Source organism: Bos indicus, chromosome 4, assembly GCF_029378745.1.
Source record: "Bos indicus isolate NIAB-ARS_2022 breed Sahiwal x Tharparkar chromosome 4, NIAB-ARS_B.indTharparkar_mat_pri_1.0, whole genome shotgun sequence".
Taxonomy (NCBI): domain Eukaryota; kingdom Metazoa; phylum Chordata; class Mammalia; order Artiodactyla; family Bovidae; genus Bos; species Bos indicus.
In genome coordinates this window covers 117,664,087-117,683,428 of record NC_091763.1, presented here as the reverse complement: position 1 = coordinate 117,683,428, position 19,342 = coordinate 117,664,087, and the positions used below count along the sequence as shown (strand labels likewise).

The 19,342-nt window shown below is 45.1% G+C and overlaps 1 protein-coding gene across 15 annotated transcripts in view; it reads right to left on the bottom strand.

The window, feature by feature from the left end:
• Positions 1 to 19,342, bottom strand: part of RBM33 (RNA binding motif protein 33) — a 110,642-nt gene that overhangs the window by 52,390 nt on the left and 38,910 nt on the right. For 13 of the 15 annotated variants that reach the window (XM_070788472.1, XM_070788477.1, XM_070788470.1 and 10 more), the window contains 4 exons: positions 16,910 to 17,081; positions 11,125 to 11,333; positions 6,665 to 6,953; positions 3,067 to 3,125 (listed from right to left, as the gene is read on the bottom strand). In XM_070788472.1, coding sequence (XP_070644573.1) covers positions 3,067 to 3,125; positions 6,665 to 6,953; positions 11,125 to 11,333; positions 16,910 to 17,081 — 729 coding nt within the window. The remainder of the gene's footprint in view (positions 1 to 3,066; positions 3,126 to 6,664; positions 6,954 to 11,124; positions 11,334 to 16,909; positions 17,082 to 19,342) is intronic. The other 2 variants (XM_070788476.1, XM_019959371.2) reach the window with 1 other exon arrangement.

Genomic DNA, 19,342 nt, shown 5'->3' with positions numbered 1-19,342 from the left:
AAGTCAAAATGCACTTTGCTTTGCTTGACACAATCTGTAATTCAAATCTTTATCCTGTGTAGCAAGAAAGCACACTGATTCACACAGACCCTATGATGAAACTGAAGCTAGCCTTCCTAACATATGTTTTATCAATTGGTGTGTGTGTGGTCACTTTACAAAGCAAAATTCAGTTTAACAAATAAAGACTAAACTCCTCTATCGAAAAGAACCAAGAAAGAGCCCGCAGGGTACACTGCCATCAGTAGGAAATCCCCAAGGGGCTTTCTCAAGCCCCAACAGTATTCTCTCTTCAGGAGGAAACTAGGCTTCGTGGGCCTGTGCTCATACGCTTTATGGTTTAAGGACCAGCACTATCCAGAACACTCAGCACATGAGAGACGAAGTGGTCACGAAACCACATCTACATTGACTAAAAAACCAAGCAGAATCGATGAGTAGAAAAGGAAAGAAATAATGTTACTCAAAAAAGATAAACGCACCCCAATGTTCACAGCAGCAGTATTTACAGCCGCCAAGACTGGAAGCAACCTAAATGTGCACCAACAGATGAATGGATAAGGAAGACGTATATACATGTACACACACAATGGAACAGTACTTTGCCATAAAAAAGAACATTTTGCCATCTGCAGCAATGTAGGCGGATGTGGAGGATATTAAGCTAAGTGAAATAAATCAGACAGAGAAAGACAAATACTGTACGAAATCACATATATGTGGAATCTAAAAAATAGAACTAGTGAATGTAACAGAAAAGCAGCAGACTCACAAATATGGAGAATAAGCCAGTGCTTACAAGGCAGAGGGTGGCAGGGATGGAATAAGGGTGGGAGAGTGGGGGATACAAACCGCTGGGTATAACATAGGTTCAGGGATATATTGGACAACAAGGGGAATATATCCAAAACTTGGAAATAACTGTAAAAGAAAAATAACTTTTAAAATTATGCATTAAGATGTTTTAAAACTAAAAAAAAATCTGGTGTATGTAAAACAACAGGAGCCAGCCTAGAGTTAGCCTCCTTCCCAGTAATAATTTGAAGCACTTCAGAAAAAACCCTCTGTTGTAACTTAATCTGCCTGCCAGTGCAGGAGATGCAGGTTCAATCCCTGAATTGGGACGATCCCCTGGAGAAGGGGACTGCTACTCATTCAAGTTTTCTGGCCTGGAGAATCCCATGGACAGAGGGGCCTGGCAGGCTACAGTCCACAGGGTGCAAAGAGTCAGACACAACTGAGCACACAGTTTAAGAACCAGCACTGGGGCTTAAAGACACATGTTAAATGGCAGTAACTATTTCTCAAATTATATCACACATATGACTAATCTCTAGCCTGTTTCGCATCATCTGTACACATAACCCACCTTAAAAATAACAAAACATTACACCTCGCAAAAACTGCTCCAAGGGCAGTTCAGTAATATTTACCACCCTCAGAGTATTACATAACTTTTAGTTTAATTTCTCACAAACAAATTATTTTATTATCCTCTTTGTAATGACTTCAAGTAATACAAGGTTTCTTTTAGTATCAGATACAAATGTTTGCACAACTGAAATTATAAGTAGCTGAAAACTGCAAATGATTATTCTAATTTTATATTTACACACAAGCTTGCTTTATAATTTTAAACCACATTTGCTTTCATCAAATTTTATCTCGGCATTTCTAATAAACTATAAACACAAAATCAATTATGATTCTAATGCAAAAGCTCACAACCCTGAAAATAAGAAAAAGTACATTTTAAAAAATGTTAGTGCTTTATAATAACTAGCAGTTAAATTATTCACCAAACACACATATTTACCCTTGAGTAATGAAATTAAATACATCCTAACTATTTAGACACCTGTTTCAAGCAAGGATCTGTGCTCAATAAATGTCACCTAATTTTTAAAATAACTAGATTTTAGAACTTATCAGGTAATTTTTTAAAATTAGCTAATAAAGCATATGAAACCAGTAAGAATCAGTTCTAGAAATAATATGATGTCATAAAGATTAACTACAAATCAAGAAAGTTCCTAAAAAATATTCTGAACCTTTAAATCCAATACTGTCTTTTTGAATAATCATCTGACTACACATTGAGATCTTTCATTTATGACCCACATAAACATGGTAGCTGCTGCTGCTGCTAAGTCGCTTCAGTCGTGTCCGACTCTGTGCGACCCCAGAGACGGCAGCCCACCAGGCTTCCCGTCCCTGGGATTCTCCAGGCAAAGACACTGGAGTGGGTTAACATGGTAGCTACTACTGAGGATCAAAGCTAGGGTCAAACAGGTCATTTAGGTATTTCCAGGAAATCAGATTATTTAGCATCAACAAAACAACATCTGTTTTATATACAAACTAAAATGTTATGGTCTGGTCCTTTTTTTTTTCTCAAATTGTTCTTAGAACACATTCTCACTGATTTAATAAAACTATGAACTAACTACAAATCAAACCAAAAAGTCAAATAAAATGAAATTTATTTATTTAAATGGATAACTATTTAATGGACATTTTTCTTCTAATTAAAACATTATCAGAAGAATGGATAAAATTATGGGAACACAGGAAAGTGGGGCGAGGGTGTCTTAAAGATACTTTAAAAAGAAAACCTGCATTTTTAAAATATAAAACCAATGGCTCATGAAGACCTTTGCGCTTGTTTTTTTAAACAAGTAGACATCTCATTATTACTCCCTAAAATGGCATACACACACTCACACTTCCCCAAGTGCACAAATGGCTCCACACACAAGATAATAAAGGCCCTTCCTCACCTAACATAAGGCAACAATAAAATCAAAATTCATATTCTTTAAGACAAAAGGCATTCTACTGATGATCCTGATTCAACAATTTTACAGTTAAACAAAATTAATTCCATTCTCAAAAATCCATTGACCTTAAGCTTTTAACAAACATTTTCCACTGCAAAAATTATTGTCAATATTTACAAATCCTTAAACTTATATTTGGCTGGCACCACTTGTATTTGCCGTATTAATATTTCCTGGTAAATGTGTGCTCATCCCTACGAGAGCAGAAGGAGCAGCTGCTACTCACTGGGAATCTCTGGGGTCCCACCGCAGGTCTCGGCTGGCTCGGGACTGGCAGCAAGGGCACTGTGAGGAAAACAGCACTCGTTACACTTGGCTTCACCTGAACCCGCCAGGAGAGGAGCACGGCACACCGAGCGCCACACGGAACACACACGTGCACAACACGCTAGGTTTACACTTAAGCAAAGGCTGCATGTTTGTAATGATACGATTCCATAAAGGGACGGGGAGAGAACTTTTGTCTTCAGTGTACAACAGCACAAGCAGAAGCTTCCATTTCAACGGTGAATTCTTACTTAGAATTAAAATACTTCGCACCAAAGAAGATATTATTCCTCTACAGTAAGAAATCTCCTTTGTTTCCGACATCCATATGCAGGTGATCCAGGGTATCTAATCCGAGTTACATTTTCCGACGCCCATTGAACACAAATTTATATCCCAATCCTCCAGGCTCATAAGGGAGGGAGGTGGGAGACGAGTGAAGCGGGCAGAGAAGAAAACGCACACGCACAGTGTGGCTATCTGTGCCGGCTGCTGTGACGCAGGACAACCGACCCGACAGCCTGCCACGCCGAGACCTGTCGTCTGTGTGTTTCAAGAGGCACAGTTCCAGCAATTTGCCAGAACAGTGTCAAATAGTTTCAAAAACAGGGAAAAAGCCAGATGCTAGTTCCACACCCTGCATGTTTAAGCTGTTTCATACACGAGCCTTATACTGATTTTGATTTGGGAGGTAAAAAAATCCCCTCGCAAGAGGTGCCCACTCTATGGTAGCATGCTAACCCCTCCATTAAAATGTCCTGCCAGACGCGTCCAGGAAGATTTCGGATGGCCAGGTGCAAGGGCTGAAGGGCAGCCCCTTCTCAGCTTCACACCCCGGAATCTTCCTCACAAGGACTTCGGAAGGTCATGTGGAAATGCACCTTTAAAGAAGTGATGGAGGGAAAATGAGGTCACGGGGGCGGGGCAGGGGCCCTGATCCAACATGACCAATGTGCTTATAAGAGAAGATCAAACACAGACAGACACAAAGGGATACCATGGAGAACTCAGCAAGAACAATGTAACAGCATTTAGTTTTAATTTGAAAAAGTTCTGGTAAATCAGCACCACAGAAGTAATACAGCTTAAAAGTCAATCAACATTATTTTTAAAATAGAGCACTAAGATAAACTATTTTTTGCTTATTATGATTAAGCAAAGAAATCGGTACATTAGACTTCTAATTAAGATCACACTTCTCCCTACCTGCTTCCTCCTCCGCTGTGAACAGGAGACAATTTACAACCTGTAATGCTAAGAGACCGTTCCAGCTGAACCTTGAACTCTTTACATTTGGCATTTAATAGTTATATCTCACACTGTCCCATGAATTAATGGACTAGGTCTTCAATTTTAATACTGAAAATCTCAAAAACATGTTAAATTTCCAACAAAACTGGTTGATTACAATATGATAAAACACTCTTCATCCTTGAAACGAAAGTAGGTGCTATCAAAGGTATGCACACATCTTTTTAATTTTTTAAAACACCTTTTGACTGTGTGAGGCTGACAATCACTGGGTTACTCTATCTTTTGCGTACAGGAGACAACTAGACAACCAGTCTCTCTCAAGAGCAACAGTGGCTTTCTATTTAACTAAGCACAGTCAAGCTGCTGTTTCCAGAGCTGCCCCAGCCCTGAGACCTGCACGTTCTCCATGACCTTACACCACCTCAACCTTCCCGCCTCACTCCCTCCATGACCCTAACCTCCCGACTGCAGGACCCCACAAACATCTCCTGGCCCCTTATCATCATACACTCCATGGCCTTCACTGTGAGCAAGACGCCTCCTCTACTGCTTCGTCAACAGCCTAACTCCAGCAACTCCAATGCTGTCTAGGCTACACCTGACGCAGAAAGGGGAGTGTGGTTGGAGAGAACCATGCAGGTGGCCAGGTCTATCCAAGCTCATGGCCGACAGCTCCAGGGGGTGCTAGGGCTGCCCAGTACTCCCACTCTCAGGCTCCCCAACGTCCATCTTGGCAAGACACTCTTCATCCCTGTCGATACAATGGTCTCCCACGCTTGCACCCCGTTCCCGCTCAAGCCCACCTCAATGAGGCGTGTACCGCCACCATGTCACCAAAAGCACCCTGCCTGAACCCCACAGACCCGGCGACTGTGGGCCCAGCACCCAGCCTGCAGCCCGCCCCCAGCCGCCCGAGCACTGGGCTCCCCCTCCCTGCAGACCCCCACCCTGGCATGTCACGTGCCCCAGGTTCCAGGCCCCAGGTCCATCGAGATGCACAGAGCCCCACTCCAGCTCCGCACCCAGACCTCGTCTGCACGCTTCCTGGTCACCTCACCCCGACACGCGCGCCTGCGTGTCTAGGTGCCTCCAGCACAGCGCTCGCGGTCTCCCCTGAAGACCTGCTGGGCCTCCAGCGCGCTCCGTGACAGCAACCCCGCCCTCCAGCGCTCGGGCCCCTTCAGCGTCGCTGCGTCTTCTCTCCCGTCCACACTCAGCCCATCCATCAGTCCTGCCCTGAGGCACGCCCGGCTCCTGACCCGGGCCACTGCACTCACCTCCCCACTCAACACCTGGTTTCCACCCCTGCCGCTCACGAGCCCACTCTCAACACAGCAGCAAGAACAACCCTTGTCAAACACACAGCGACGATGCTATTCCTGTGCTCAGACTCCTCTAATCACGGCCCACTTCATTCGGAACAAAAGCAAAGCTCTCAGGAGGCTCCCAGGTCTCACACGACAAGGCTCCGCATTTCTCTCCACCGCTGCACTCCACTAATTGTCACCTGGTCTCTCTTTAGTTACCTGAACACAAAAGGCACAGCCTCGTCAGAAAGAGGCGCCTCTGCGCCGGCCGGCCCCTCTGCCTGGAAGACCCCTCCGCTGACAGGCACGGCAGCAGCCCCCGCCCCTTCGGGTCTTCCCTTCTCAGCGCAGTCGGCCCCGCCACCACAGGGCTCCCCTGCTCTCCTCAGCACTGCGCTTCCGTTCTCCAACACGCCACACGGGGCCTTCATTCACCGTCTTCATGGCTCACTGTCGCTGCTAAGGTGCTAGACGACACCCACAGCAAGCGCTGACCGCTGTGTTCACCGGCAGATCTCCAACCCCACGGAGAACGGCGTCTGCCTCAACGCTGCGCTGAGCGGGTGCGTGAAGATACGCTCCGTGTCCACTGCTCAGAACTAGTCTCCTCGCTTGAGGAACGTGCGTCTGTGATCATACTATCAGAACTGACCATGAACAGACGGGTGTGCACCTCTGGAACTCAAAAAAGCAGCACGAGTGGCACCTGAGGGGACAGGCCCTTGGCACTCAGCCCCACCAGGAAGTGACGAGGAGGGCCACCCAGAGCCCTCCACAGTGGCCTCTAAGGCCCTGCGCCTTTGCCGCACGCTCGCAATGCCCTCCCCGGAGCACCGTGACAGGAGACACACAAGCTGAGAGGAGCCTGACCCGGCAGCCGGCATGCATGTGAGCAGCGGGAAGGACTCGGGGAGCCCCAGGAGTCCTTATGGACCTGGAAGTGACGACGGACTAGCCAGTCACCTGGAACTTGACCACAGCAAAGGAGACACGTACCTTGAACGGGCGTCACCACGGCCCCTTTGAAGTGGGGGTTGATGTGTATGTTCTTGGGCTGCTGTGGGGTCACGGGAGGAGGGGTCATCATCACCCGGGGGGCCTCGATCTGGGGCGGCATGTGCATCCCCTGCGGAGGGGACGGGTGGTGCGGGTGCTGCAGGGGCAGCAGGGGCTGGAGCTGCTGCTGCTGGAACAGACTGCGGATCGGCTGCTGCGGAGGCGGTGGCGGTGGTGGCGGGGGCGGTGGCTGAGGCTGTGGAGGAGGAATTAATCTTGGAGAGTACGTCTAAAACCACCAAAAGAGACAAAGTCACAACAATCAACACTTACAAGGAAAAATGCCAGTGCCTTACAGATTTCACACTGACTGCACTGTAAGAGTTGACTCAGAAGTAAGTTTATTAGTAACAAACGTATAGAACAGCAGGATAAATGAGCTGCTCCACCTGCTCACAGTTATGGCTACCGTCTGACGACAAGAGCCAAAATCAGGACAAAGAGGGAAGACCGCAGCCCCCGAACATAACGCATGGATTCCAAAAGGGAAAAACTGCAGCTCAACCATCAGAACTGCCTGCCACAAGCCACGCATTGTGGGCGGAGCACAAGCTGCCTGGGCGGGCCCACTCCTCCTCCAGAAAGCCTAAGAGACGGGCGGGCAGTGCAGGGGCAGCCCCGCTAGAAAGCAGGCGGCAGAGAGGGCCAAGGGCTCCCAGAGGGGAGGGACGGTTCCTGAGAAGGTGGCCTCTGAACCAGGAAGGAGGGGAAGGAGCCAGGCAAGCGGTGGAATGGCATCACCTGAGAGCAGCGGAGGCGGAACACACGCCCGGAGGCGCACTTGTGGGCCAGCGTGGCTGCAGCCACATTCGAAGATCGGAGGGTGCTAGAGTGGGAACACACACCCTCTGTGTGGTCAAGGATCTCGGGGTTACTTAGCGCAACAGTCTTGAGAGAGGAGGAGACCCCCACCACAGCCTCAAGAGCACTGGGCCTCCTCCCCTCCGCCGGTGTCTTAAGCACGCGCTGACAGGTCTGTATGTGGAGTAACTCACCGCCAACAAGCCTACGAAGCCGGCCCGTCGTGATCCTCCTCGCGGCTGGCAAGCAGAGGAGCAGAGAACCTGGTCCCACAAGCCCTGCCTATGAGCACTCATCCAACCGGCCGCACAGGGCGGCAGAGGCAACAGGCTGCCACCGGCCAGGGCACCCTGCACACTGGTCGCCTGGGATGACGCCAGACTTCAGAGGCTTCTGAATTCCATTCCGGAGCCTCTACAGTGTCTGATGACGATGACTAACAGTGTGTGACAGACGAGGGGAAAGGGGACAGAAGAAGACGGACCATTTAACAGGCTACAGACGCTGGGAGCTAAAGGAAAGAAACAGCCGTGGTCTGAGAATTTTGAAACCCAAGTGTACACGACCTTGTCGAACCTGTCCTTCCTCGGGGAGGGCTTTCCTGAAGATGCAGAGCTAGCATAAATCCATGGGCACACATGCTCCCAGAGACTGATCCGTTCCCTCCTCTGAGGCACGGCATCTGTACCGTGCACAGCTGTGTGTGAAGCAGCCTCTTCCATCCCATCAGCACTGAATCCGCATGGGCAGCGCGCTGACAGAGGGGCAGCTAAACTAAACCTGAACTCAACCGGGAAAGCACACAGGGCAGGGCCCCGCACTCGACCACGCGAAGGACTTTTAAGGAGATCACATGTTCTAAACAAGGGGAATTTAGGGCCTGGGCAACAGCCATGCAGAGAAGCCCAGGGCAGCTAGGAAATGAAGAAACTGAGCTGGCAAGAGGTGCAGGCTAGAGACCCAGACTCATGTGGAGAGAGCAGATGGCAGGAAGGACAATGTTGCCGAGTGAGAGCTCTGATCAGAAACTGGCCTGAGGACAATGCAGCCAAAGAAACAGGAGAGAGAGAAGGGGCCCCGTTGGAAGAGATGAGACTACACCCCAATCTCAAGACACTCCAAGTAAGAGAGGCTCAAGAAAGGAGCTCACAGGTGACGCCCAAGGGCCCAGAGAGCAGTCTACTAGGACAGACTGCAAAGCTGAGGAGGCGATCCTCAGAGCACGCTCGGGAGTGGCAGGAGCAAAGTGCCAGCGCCAACAGATGGACCAAGGAGATAACAGACACAAGCAGAGCCACGGCAGAAAAGGAGCCGGAGACACAGACGGCTCTGGGCTGGGGTGCGGCCGGGACCAAGGTGGACATGAGCAGAGCAAGGTTAAGGCCATGCCAGAAAGCTGTGACTGCTTCAGCAACCTGCAGCTCTAAAATACCACTGCTAGCAAAGACGCGCGTACAGCTCACAGGCCAAGGCTCCGGCAGGCGGAGTCGGGCCGGCAGCAGGTTGAGCCCGCTGGCACCTAGGGAGTTCCAGACACGATGCTGCTGTCAGGAGGGACTTGGGCCAACTGACACTTGGGTAACACTTCTAAAGCACTCAGGGCTCCCAGTTGAGCCTCTCTATCTGGGTAAGAAAGTAGGGAGTTCAGTTATTTTTCCAGGATCATGGAGGAACAGCTATGTAAAAACTCGTCACCTACTGGCTGTTTCCCCGCTTCGGAGGCCAAAATCATGGAGCTGGCAGTTCAACACACGCAATGCAAGTTGGGGGCGAGGACGCAAGATGGGGAAGAAAAGGAAAAAACTGAAGGGCCAATCTTCCTGTTATCAGAGAAGCTTAAAAACAAATGGGTATGAGCAGAGAGCAGCTATCAGTATCATCAATCTCTTTATGCCGTGATCAACCCACCGGCCTTTCTTCCCTGTTCACTGAAATTAGAATTCTCATGCAAAAACAGTATATCACCTTTTCTACTTTGTTATTTCACAAATGAATGCCTACTAAAACACAATTTTCTACTCCGAGGTCAGGTGTGATTTTCCCCTGCACACACGTAATAATGTAGGAGGGTAGATAGTGCAAACACATATTTACATTAAATAAATCTGTCCTTGAAGACTAACTTCTGAAGGAAAAATTGTAAAATACTACAGTTAACTGAAAGAACAACCCCAAAAAAACCACTACACTTCCTGTCTTTGTTCCTGAGAAATTCAAACGAAGCTGAAATTACAATTACATGATTTAGTCCTAAATTATGAAAATTTTTAATGGATATGACAATCTCCATTTCTATGGAGAGGAGATGACAGTTATTTGTAAGAGAAACTGCTACATTTAAGGAAAAACCTATGGTAAGCAGATTATAAGAAAAAATATTTTATAAAATACACCATTATGGCTAGATTCTCAATGTAACACAGTCTGTGTTTTCAGGATGGTGTTCACAGGAGCAGCGCCCCTCCACCAGCAGAAGAGACGAGCAAGGTTCCTGTGTGGTTTGACCCGTGGAAGACATCAGCTCTCTCACTGATTCTTCCTCAGTACTGGCAAAGAATCAGTCTTCACCACCTCAATACTAGAAGACTGGATTTTTAAGACCATATACTGGATGAGTTACAAGCTGGAATCAAGATTGCCAGAAGAAAAACCTCGGATATGCGGATGATACCACTCTAATTGAAGAAAGTGAAGTGGAACTAAAGAGTCTCTTGATGAGAATGAAGGAGAGTGAAAAAAAGCTGACTTAATACTCAATATTAAAAAACTAGGATTTTTTTGGCATCTGCTCCCATCACTTCATGGCAAATAGAAAGGGAGAAAGTGGAAGCAGTGACAGATTTCCTCTGCTTAGGCTCTAAAGTCACTGCGGATGGTGACTGCAGCCATGAAATTAGAAGACGATTGCTTCTTGGCAGGAAAGCTATGACAAACCCAGACTTAAAAGCAAAGACCACCTTGCTGACAAAAGGTCTGTATAGCCAAGGCTTCTGTAAAGTCAAGGCTATGGTCTTTCCAGTAGTCATGAACAGATGTGAGAGCTGGACAATAAGGAAGGCTGAGTGCCAAAGAACAAGTGCTTTCGAATTATGGTGCTGAAGAAGACTCTTAAGAGTCCCTTCGACTGTAAGGAGATCAAACCAGTCAATCTAAAAGGAAACCAACCCTAAATACTCATTGGAGGGACTGATGCTGAAGCTCCAATACTCTGGCCACGTGATACAAAGAGCAGACTCAGCGGAAAAGACCCTGATGCTGGGAAAGATTGAAGAAGGCAGGAGGAGAAAGGGAGCACAGAGGAGGAGACGGTTGGATGGTATCACCGATTCAATGGACATGAACCCGGGTAAACTGCGTGAGATGGTTGAGGGACAGCGAAGCCTGGAGCGCTGCGGTCAGTGGGGTCACAAAGAATCAGGCACCACTTCGCAACTGAACAACGAAATCATATCACAGGCTATAAAGAAACTTTAGCTGTGACGCCTTTTACTAAATTTTCATCTCAGACTAAGGCAAATGCAAAATACGAAACCCATACCAGAGAGAACTTTCCCTTGTTCTCAGCGTGCAGGCTCCCAGGACGGAGCTGAGCAACTCACCACCACAGGGGGCTGCGTGGGCAGCAGAGCGGGCCTGTGGTCCTTGGCGCGCCCCCGCTCGCTGCTCTCTCTCCTCTGGTCTCCGACGCCACGGCACAGGGACGCACCTCCTCTCCTTCCTCCCCGCCTGGAGCCGTAGCGGCCCTGCTTGTGCTGTCGCTCCCTCTCTTCAAATTCAAGCAACGCAGCTTTGGCTTCTGCTGAAAGCTCTATTTGAAAAGATGCATATGTGTTAGATACCTTCAAAGAGGCGAAATCAGATCTATAGGGAGACACAAAATAAAACAAGTATGTGACAAGGAAACTCAGGATCAGCGGGTGCTTCACCAACAGCAAACAACTCCACTTCAGCAGTAAGCAGCCGGGGGTAGGGTACAGAGACACCCGGACGCCATGAACGAGGCCTGTTACATGAAGACATGCTTCTTCTTTAACATACGAGGACCTCCTGTAAATCTGAATCTTCATTTGAGACCACTAAAATGTGCTGAGGAAAGCTAAAAAGGAGGAGCTGAAGAAGTTCAACCCAACCACCACTCCTCATCTGCTAGGCATCACGTTCTTTCACTGATGGCAGATGATGTTGGTCAAGACCTGGCTACCCCAGTAACCAGGACACTCGTCTATGCGAATCCAGTGTAAGTATTAATTCACAGTGGCACAGAGACTCAAAAATTAGAAATCACTGATTGTTCTGCTTTAAAAGCAAAACTACTAATAAAATCACTCTCAAGCCAAGTACTTAAATTTCATAAAGAACGGAAACTCATTTAGTACTACACCAAGCCAGATTTTCTGATTTATTTAAAAACAACACCAACTTTACTCTGTGCAGACAGACCTCCATCCATACCACCTGACAGGGAAGCTACAGCAAATGCGAGCAAAGCCACAGAACATGCCCTCCTCTCTGATCAATGCTATGGGGCGACAATCAAAGTTTCTGGCCCTACTCAGTAGGCACATTATTCTGAATTCTTAGAAGAAAAAGTAACTTATTCAAATACAGTTCTAAGCTATGATAATATATGCTCTATTAGTAAACACCTTTCAAAGATTTCACTGAATTCTACTAAGAAGCATTCCCATGCCTTCTTCCCGGAGAAGGCAATGGCACCCCACTCCAGTACTCTTGCCTGGAAAATTCCGTGGACGGAGGAGCCTGGTAGGCTGCTGTCTATGGGGTCGCATAGAGTCGGACACGACTGAGCGACTTCACTTTCACTTTTCACTTTCATGCATTGGAGAAGGAAATGGCAACCCGCTCCAGTGTTCTTGCCTGGAGAATCCCAGGGACGGAAGAGCCTGGTGGGCTGCCGTCTATAGTGTCGCACAGTCGGACACAACTGAAGCGCCTGAGCAGCATGCCTTCTTCCACAGCAAAGGGTACATTTTAAATATTACCAGTTTTTCTCCTACCTTGGATTCCATAATCATCTCCAAACTCTTCCAAAATCTCTAAGCCACATTTCATTTTCTGGAAATTGTTTCTAAGGTAACCCCCTTCCCTTCAAATGGATCTAGACTCCATTCCAAAGAAAATTTAATCTCCTCTTAACAAGCACAGACTTTTATTCTAATCTTGACTACATGATAGGTTCACATACACATTTTATGTGGTGAATCAGCAATTATTTTTCTAGTGGTTCTAAGTGTCAAGATTAATTTCACTATCCCCAGTAATAAAATGGTTTCAAATGACATCTTTAATCAGCAAGTAAAAATGCATTCCTCCAATTGAGACAAGCTGTCACAAAAGGTCACCAAAATATGACAGGATGGAAATTACATTTGTAACTTCAACTGAAATGTTAATTTCTGCTTAAGTGTTTTCTGAACTTGGTCCATATTCCAAAGGAAAGAGATAAGAGTGTAATGGAGATAAGAGTGTAATGTAACAAAGTTTTACATTGTGTTGTCCCCTTCTAAAATGTGCTTAAGAAAAACATATGTACCTAAAAATACTTTAATACATAATGAATGTCTACAAAATACAGTTTATTTGGCAAAACAGAAACAACAAATGACAGTCTGAGGTTTTTATTTTTGGTTGTGGCTTTTTTTTAAATAAGATAATTGAATCAAGAAATTTTTGAAAACCTTGCAAATGCAAGGACCATTGTGTAAACTGAAGGTAGTTATCTTACTGCTGGCACTAGTGATCTTAAATTGTTATTAATATATGAAAAAATTGTATGTTATTGCAGATGTTTATTTCTTTTCTCTATCGGAGTATTCTGCTGTATAAACACACAATTTGTATATCAATTAAAAAAAACTGTTTTCCCCAAAGATCATTTGCCTTAAGCAAAAGTAAACAAGGATATTATTTCAAGAGAACATTATGTGGGCCTAACAACAATGTTCTTCAGGCTAAAGCAATGAAACATAATTTAACGTATTACCTGTGCCCAGTGAAACTTGGAATACAGCAAAACCCAGCAGGGTACTTACAGATCACAAATTATAAAAGCCTAACTAAAATAAGCACAGCCTTTCGTTTTCCACTGGTACTGCTTCCAGAGAGAATCTGAGGTCCACCTCCTAGGGCAAAAGAACTGGCCCCTCTGAACCTCTGTGCTGACACTTCAGGGTAACTGGTCAGTGACACCCATGTTTTAGAGATGGCTTTTGACTTTGCCATTCAAAATAAATCTTTCTCTTACACATGCATGTTCTAGAAACCCTTTTCAACTGCATTCTGTGAGAGAATTAAGCCCTCATATCCTATGGGATCCTTTTTATATAATGAAAAACTTGTCTCTTAAGTATATAGTTTTGTATCCTTGGGAAAACTGATGATGTCACATTTTCTCTAAGGTATTTAATTCCCAGAATCCTGGTTGAGGACAGAAGCTCAGTACTTAAGATCATAACTCAGGTAAAAGCCCAAAATTCTATGCCTAATCCAATATGAACTGAAAATACAGATCAACATCTGTGTCTCAGGCTCCATAATGGTCAAGACTGTCACAAATATGAATTACTTAAGGATGACATCATACATTTGAATGTGAAGAAGACTAAAAGTGACTGAATGCCCTTCCAGATTCTGAAGAGAACTCACTATTCCCAGGCCAGAGCATTATTTCATTCTTCTTTGTAGAGCAGAATGTTCTCAAAAGTAATCAATGGTATCACAAAATAACTGCCTTTATTTGTATTCAGAATGTTAAAAGAGATCAATTGTCAAGAAAAATCCATCACAGGAGATATACATACTCCGGTAGCAAGATATTTTAATCCCATTACAAAGAGTATATGAGCAGCTTTACAGTCAAATCAATGCAAGCATCTGTATACAAAACCTGAAACTGGTGTTTCTATCACCAGGAGTACACAAAGTGATGAGTAAAAATTCATGGGAATATCTAGTATACCAAATACTATAGGAGCTTCTCTCAATGAATATTTTTCTTCTGTATAAAATTAACTTTTTGTTGGGGTGAGAGGTGTTAAGGAAACAAAGGAGCTCACTGCTTTAGGAAACCAAACTCTAAAATAGATAGAAAAATCATTTCTATACTGGGAATAATCCTAATTTTTCTAGAAAAATGAAAACCTGTTTTTAAACACGGAGCTTTCCTACTGCAGCTTTCCTACACTGGGCTTACAAATAGGGAACAGAGAAAGATACTTCTTAGCGTCAATTTTATTTGCCCTATTATCTAGCCAAAGAATCACATTCTGCACAAATACATTTAAAGGCTTTTTCCTAACGTTTAAAAGAATGGTAAATGGTCGAACTGTTACTGCTTCAGCCACTCTTGCCTCTCCGCCCATATTTAAAGGGCCAACCTGCCCATCAATAACCCTTTCCAGCCTCTTGTCTCAGAATGACATGACTATAGAACTAAGAAATGACTTAAAAAAAAAAAAGCAACACAAATTATTTAATAAAAGAAGTACAAATGACCCTGTGAAGAACCAAATGAGGCAAAGATCCTGAAAAGAAAGGGACGCAGGGATAACACAAGTACAAATTATCAACACAGGCAATTCAGACACTTCAGAACTTGTCAGTGCTTGGGTCAAGTTCAAGTGAACAGAGGCGAGATAACCGTAGCTGAGGATCAGGGGACAGGAGGAGCAGGGGCTCTGGGGGTGCAGAGAGGGTGATGTATAAAGTGTACCAGAGCCCATAAGCAGCTGGCTGCAGAGAGCAAAGGCCACCATTCCTAATGGTGTCCGAGAGCTGACTTCACACACTTAGAACATGCAGCTAACACTTACTAAGACATAACGTACAGCTCCCAGATTTATGTAATAAAGCCACAGCCCAGCTACACAGAAGCAGAAGGGACGCTCACCGCACCCCGCCCCTCGACGGCACTCTCCTTCCCTAACAAGCCGCAGCCACCGCTGTCTGTGAGCAGCGAGGGCGCCATCTTTCCCTTGCCCGTCTTACCCCAGTCCAAGACTGAGATGTCTGTTTCAATATGCTTGCTGTGTGACGCTGCCAATCACTCCTGATGACAACACTTTTCATTTTTTCCCATCCCCCTGTTTTAAGACCTAAGCTGGCTCCATCTCCTTTTACCCAAGGCCAACTTCTCAGCTCTTTCTTAGAAGCCTATGCTGTACTGGTTCAAACCAACAAGCAAGTTAATACCATAACCTGAGCAAAGTCCAGGGAAGAGCCTGGGCCAAAAGCTAGAAGCAGGAAACCAGAAGGGAAAGACAGAGAACACTAAGACTCCAGATCAATCTCTCCACAAACCTCACCTAGGGATGTAACATGGTAAGATGGGCTCACTACTATTACGATGTGCACCTTGAAAGCTTGGTGTTCTCACAGAGAATTCATTTCTGCCACTGCGAGACACATGCTCAGGCCTCCAACAGTAAGTGGCTACAAATAACGGTTTTACAAAGTAATAAAGGTAGTAACTGATTTTACTTTGACCAAGACCAGAGAACAGGTATAATTCTCTGTTCTTCCACCCACCCACCCTACTCCTTGGAATACAGGACAGTAGCCCAGTGGTTCTGAAAGCATGGACTTTGGAGCAACAGGATCAACAATACCTGCAAACTCGTCAGAAATTCAACTTTCTTGGGCACTATCCTAAACCTACTGAATCGGAGCAGCTGAGAGTGCACCCAGAAGTATGCGTTTTAACAAGTCTTCTGGGGGATTCTGTTGCTCAAATTTGAGAACCACTGCTTTATTCCTTGCAGTGGGCACTGGAAAGAACTCCAGAAGAATGTGGGCACGGTGAACACTGGAAAAGGCTCTGTTCAGCAGCAGCAGCCTGCTGTGGGTCTGCAACAGAACGACGTGCAACTGATGGTGCGACAGACAAGCCCTTTCCCTGAGCACTGAGCAGGGCGGCGCAGAGGAAAACACACACCGCAGACACGGTTGTAATGACACTAAAAGGCACAGAATGAAGCCCATCTGGCCCAAAAGGAGCCCTGGCAACCTGGGAAAGGCGAGACGCCCCTGCACCACCCGACATCATGTTCCCAGAGCCAGCCAGGAACCACGCGGCATGCAGGAGAGCAAGTCTAAGTCACAGACTACAAAAGGAAAACTATTTCAAAACAACAGATATTTTATTCAAACATTTTTTTAATCCAGAAGACAAGTCATTTTTATAGAGCGACTTTTACAGCACTATTAACTCAGCTCTCACCTCATACAGACCATCCACCTTCTGAACACCATGCATAACAATCTATAAAGTCAACTGTTTTTTATCTACTTCATTAATCGTAACAGTACTATACAGGAAGTTGAAATGGGAATGCAAGAGAATGTGAGACAGGTAAAAAATGTTACCCAAAGTTTCTGGAATGTTCCTTCTCTCTCTAGTTACATCTGAGAGCCTAATAATTGTTCCTTCTTTCCTTTCAGTTTTGAAACGTAATCGTCCAGATTCTTCATCATCATCATCTTCCTCATCTGACTCTTCTTTGATGTCCTTCTGCAGCTCCAAAGTCTCCATGCCTCCCTACATGGCAGACAGACAAAAGAGCAAGGAGGGAAAGTGAGCTCATACTCTTCTGAATTAAATACTGAACAACGGTTACGCATACACGTATGTGTACACACACATAAAAGCTGTTTATAATTAAGACGTAAAAATACAGCACAATGTCCCATTTATAAAGCCATGAGAAACATTAAACTGATCCTAGGAGAAAAAACCTCTAATATTAAAAATTAACGACGTTAGAAAAAACTCAAATTCCTACTCCTAGTTAATACACACAGTCTTATACACTGTAACCACTCATAAGAGAACAAACATGATTTCCAAACACCCGTGCTGGCCTAGACTCTAATTCAGATCTAAACAAAGTTCAGTATGTTAATTAAACTGACCCTAGAGTCCCTGAGCCTGATTTCAGCATAGAAGCCACCTGTGGCTCCCGTTAGATGACAGCACACTCCTTCCCACCAATAGGCCCCACATTTCCTGGCACTCCTGACCCCATCTACTCTGACTTTCAAGGCAGCCAAGTGCTCCGAATCCACTGTTGGGTCGCCTGGCTTCTCTGGTTCTCTCAGCCTGTACAATCTTTCCTGCATCATTTCTCACCCCTTTCTACTTCCTCCCACTGTCCAGGGTTTGTGAGTTACTACCTCTGGTTCAGACTATTAACCACTATTAACCAGAAGACTATTTTTTTTTTCATTCGCTTCACACCAAAACCAGTTTTCGGTTTGTTTGGTTTTTTTAAATTCATTTATTTATGGCTGTGCTGGGTCATCGTTGCCCTGCACAGGCCTTCTCTAGCTGTGGAGAGCAGGGGCGACCCTTCTGTTGCAGTACACACACTCGTCCTGTTACGGACGTGGGCTCTGGGGCACACGGGCTTCGGCAGTTGCGGCTCGCAGGTCCTGCAGCACAGGCTCAGCAGTTGTGGTACGTGGGCTTAACCGACCAGTAGCAAGTGCTTTGCAATTTGTGTGCCCTGCGTTGGCAGGCGGGTTCTTATCCACTGTGCCACCAGCCGAGTCCTTAAAACCAGTTTTTATCTTATATTTCATTATGTCAGGATTCCTACAAAAATTTTATTTAATCTAGTCCCAAACTAAAATAATTTATCAACAATTCTTACTGTATTAACTCATGTTCCGTCTGACACTGATCACTTTCATCTCATGTTAGATCTTAGTGCCCTATTGTCAGGTAATAAGACAGGTACCTACTGACGGCTAGATTCATTTATGCTTTTTGCAAACTTAAAAACTGCTCCTTTAGTCTCATCGCTCATAATTCTTACATGTCCTTTACTCTTAACAGAAACAAAAATGAACCACTTTACTAGAAAATGTGCAAGGGAAAGAAAATGATACAATCATTTTGGACTCTTTCCCCAACATTTTCTGCATAAAAAATGCACACATTCATTGCTATAAACCCTACAGTAGAGAATCAATGCCTGAAAATAAAATACTGAATATAAACTATAACTTTTAGCCTAATGATTGCAAAACCACCTTTCAGTATTCTGATACTCAGTATACTGTAGAATTTTAAAGCACCAGAACCTTGGCATTTTGTTGTTTTGCTGGTTTGATACCATTACTTCTATCTGACTGAACATCTGAAACCACAGGAATGACGTGTGAGATGGACCCAGCTATGTGTGTGCTGCACTACACTCACACCGAGCAAAAAGTCAACTCATTTACAAAATACTCTTCTCCACCTCTTAATGCTCCAGAGCAGTGCTTCTCAAATTGAAGGTTTATATTCATCACTGGGAATCCTGCCAAAATGCAGATTCTGATTCTGCAGGTGGGGGTCTAACATTCTGCATTTCCAACAAGCTCCAGGTGAAGCCAACATGCAGGTCCACAGACCACACTTTAAGCAGCAAGGCGAGAGGAGGAAAAGAAATCACTACCGATAAAGCAAAGATTTTATTACAGTAGTCATTTTTAATTCAATCATTAACAATAATTACAGTTCAAACACTTTACAAGCAAGTTTAATGTAAAACATGACAGTACTGAAACTAATAACAGTTTATTCTACACACAGTCTCCATCTAAGAAATCCAAATATAACAAAGACAAGCTGAAAACTGTTTCTCTGAAACAAATACTACAGGCTACCAGAAACACATCAGCAAACAATTCTAGTCTATGACCCAGCATTACCACTGCCAGACACTTACTCAGGGGAAATAAAAACTTATGTTCGTGTAAAAACCTGCAGGGAAAGTATTACAGTTCTATTTTGGATGACCAAAAATAGAA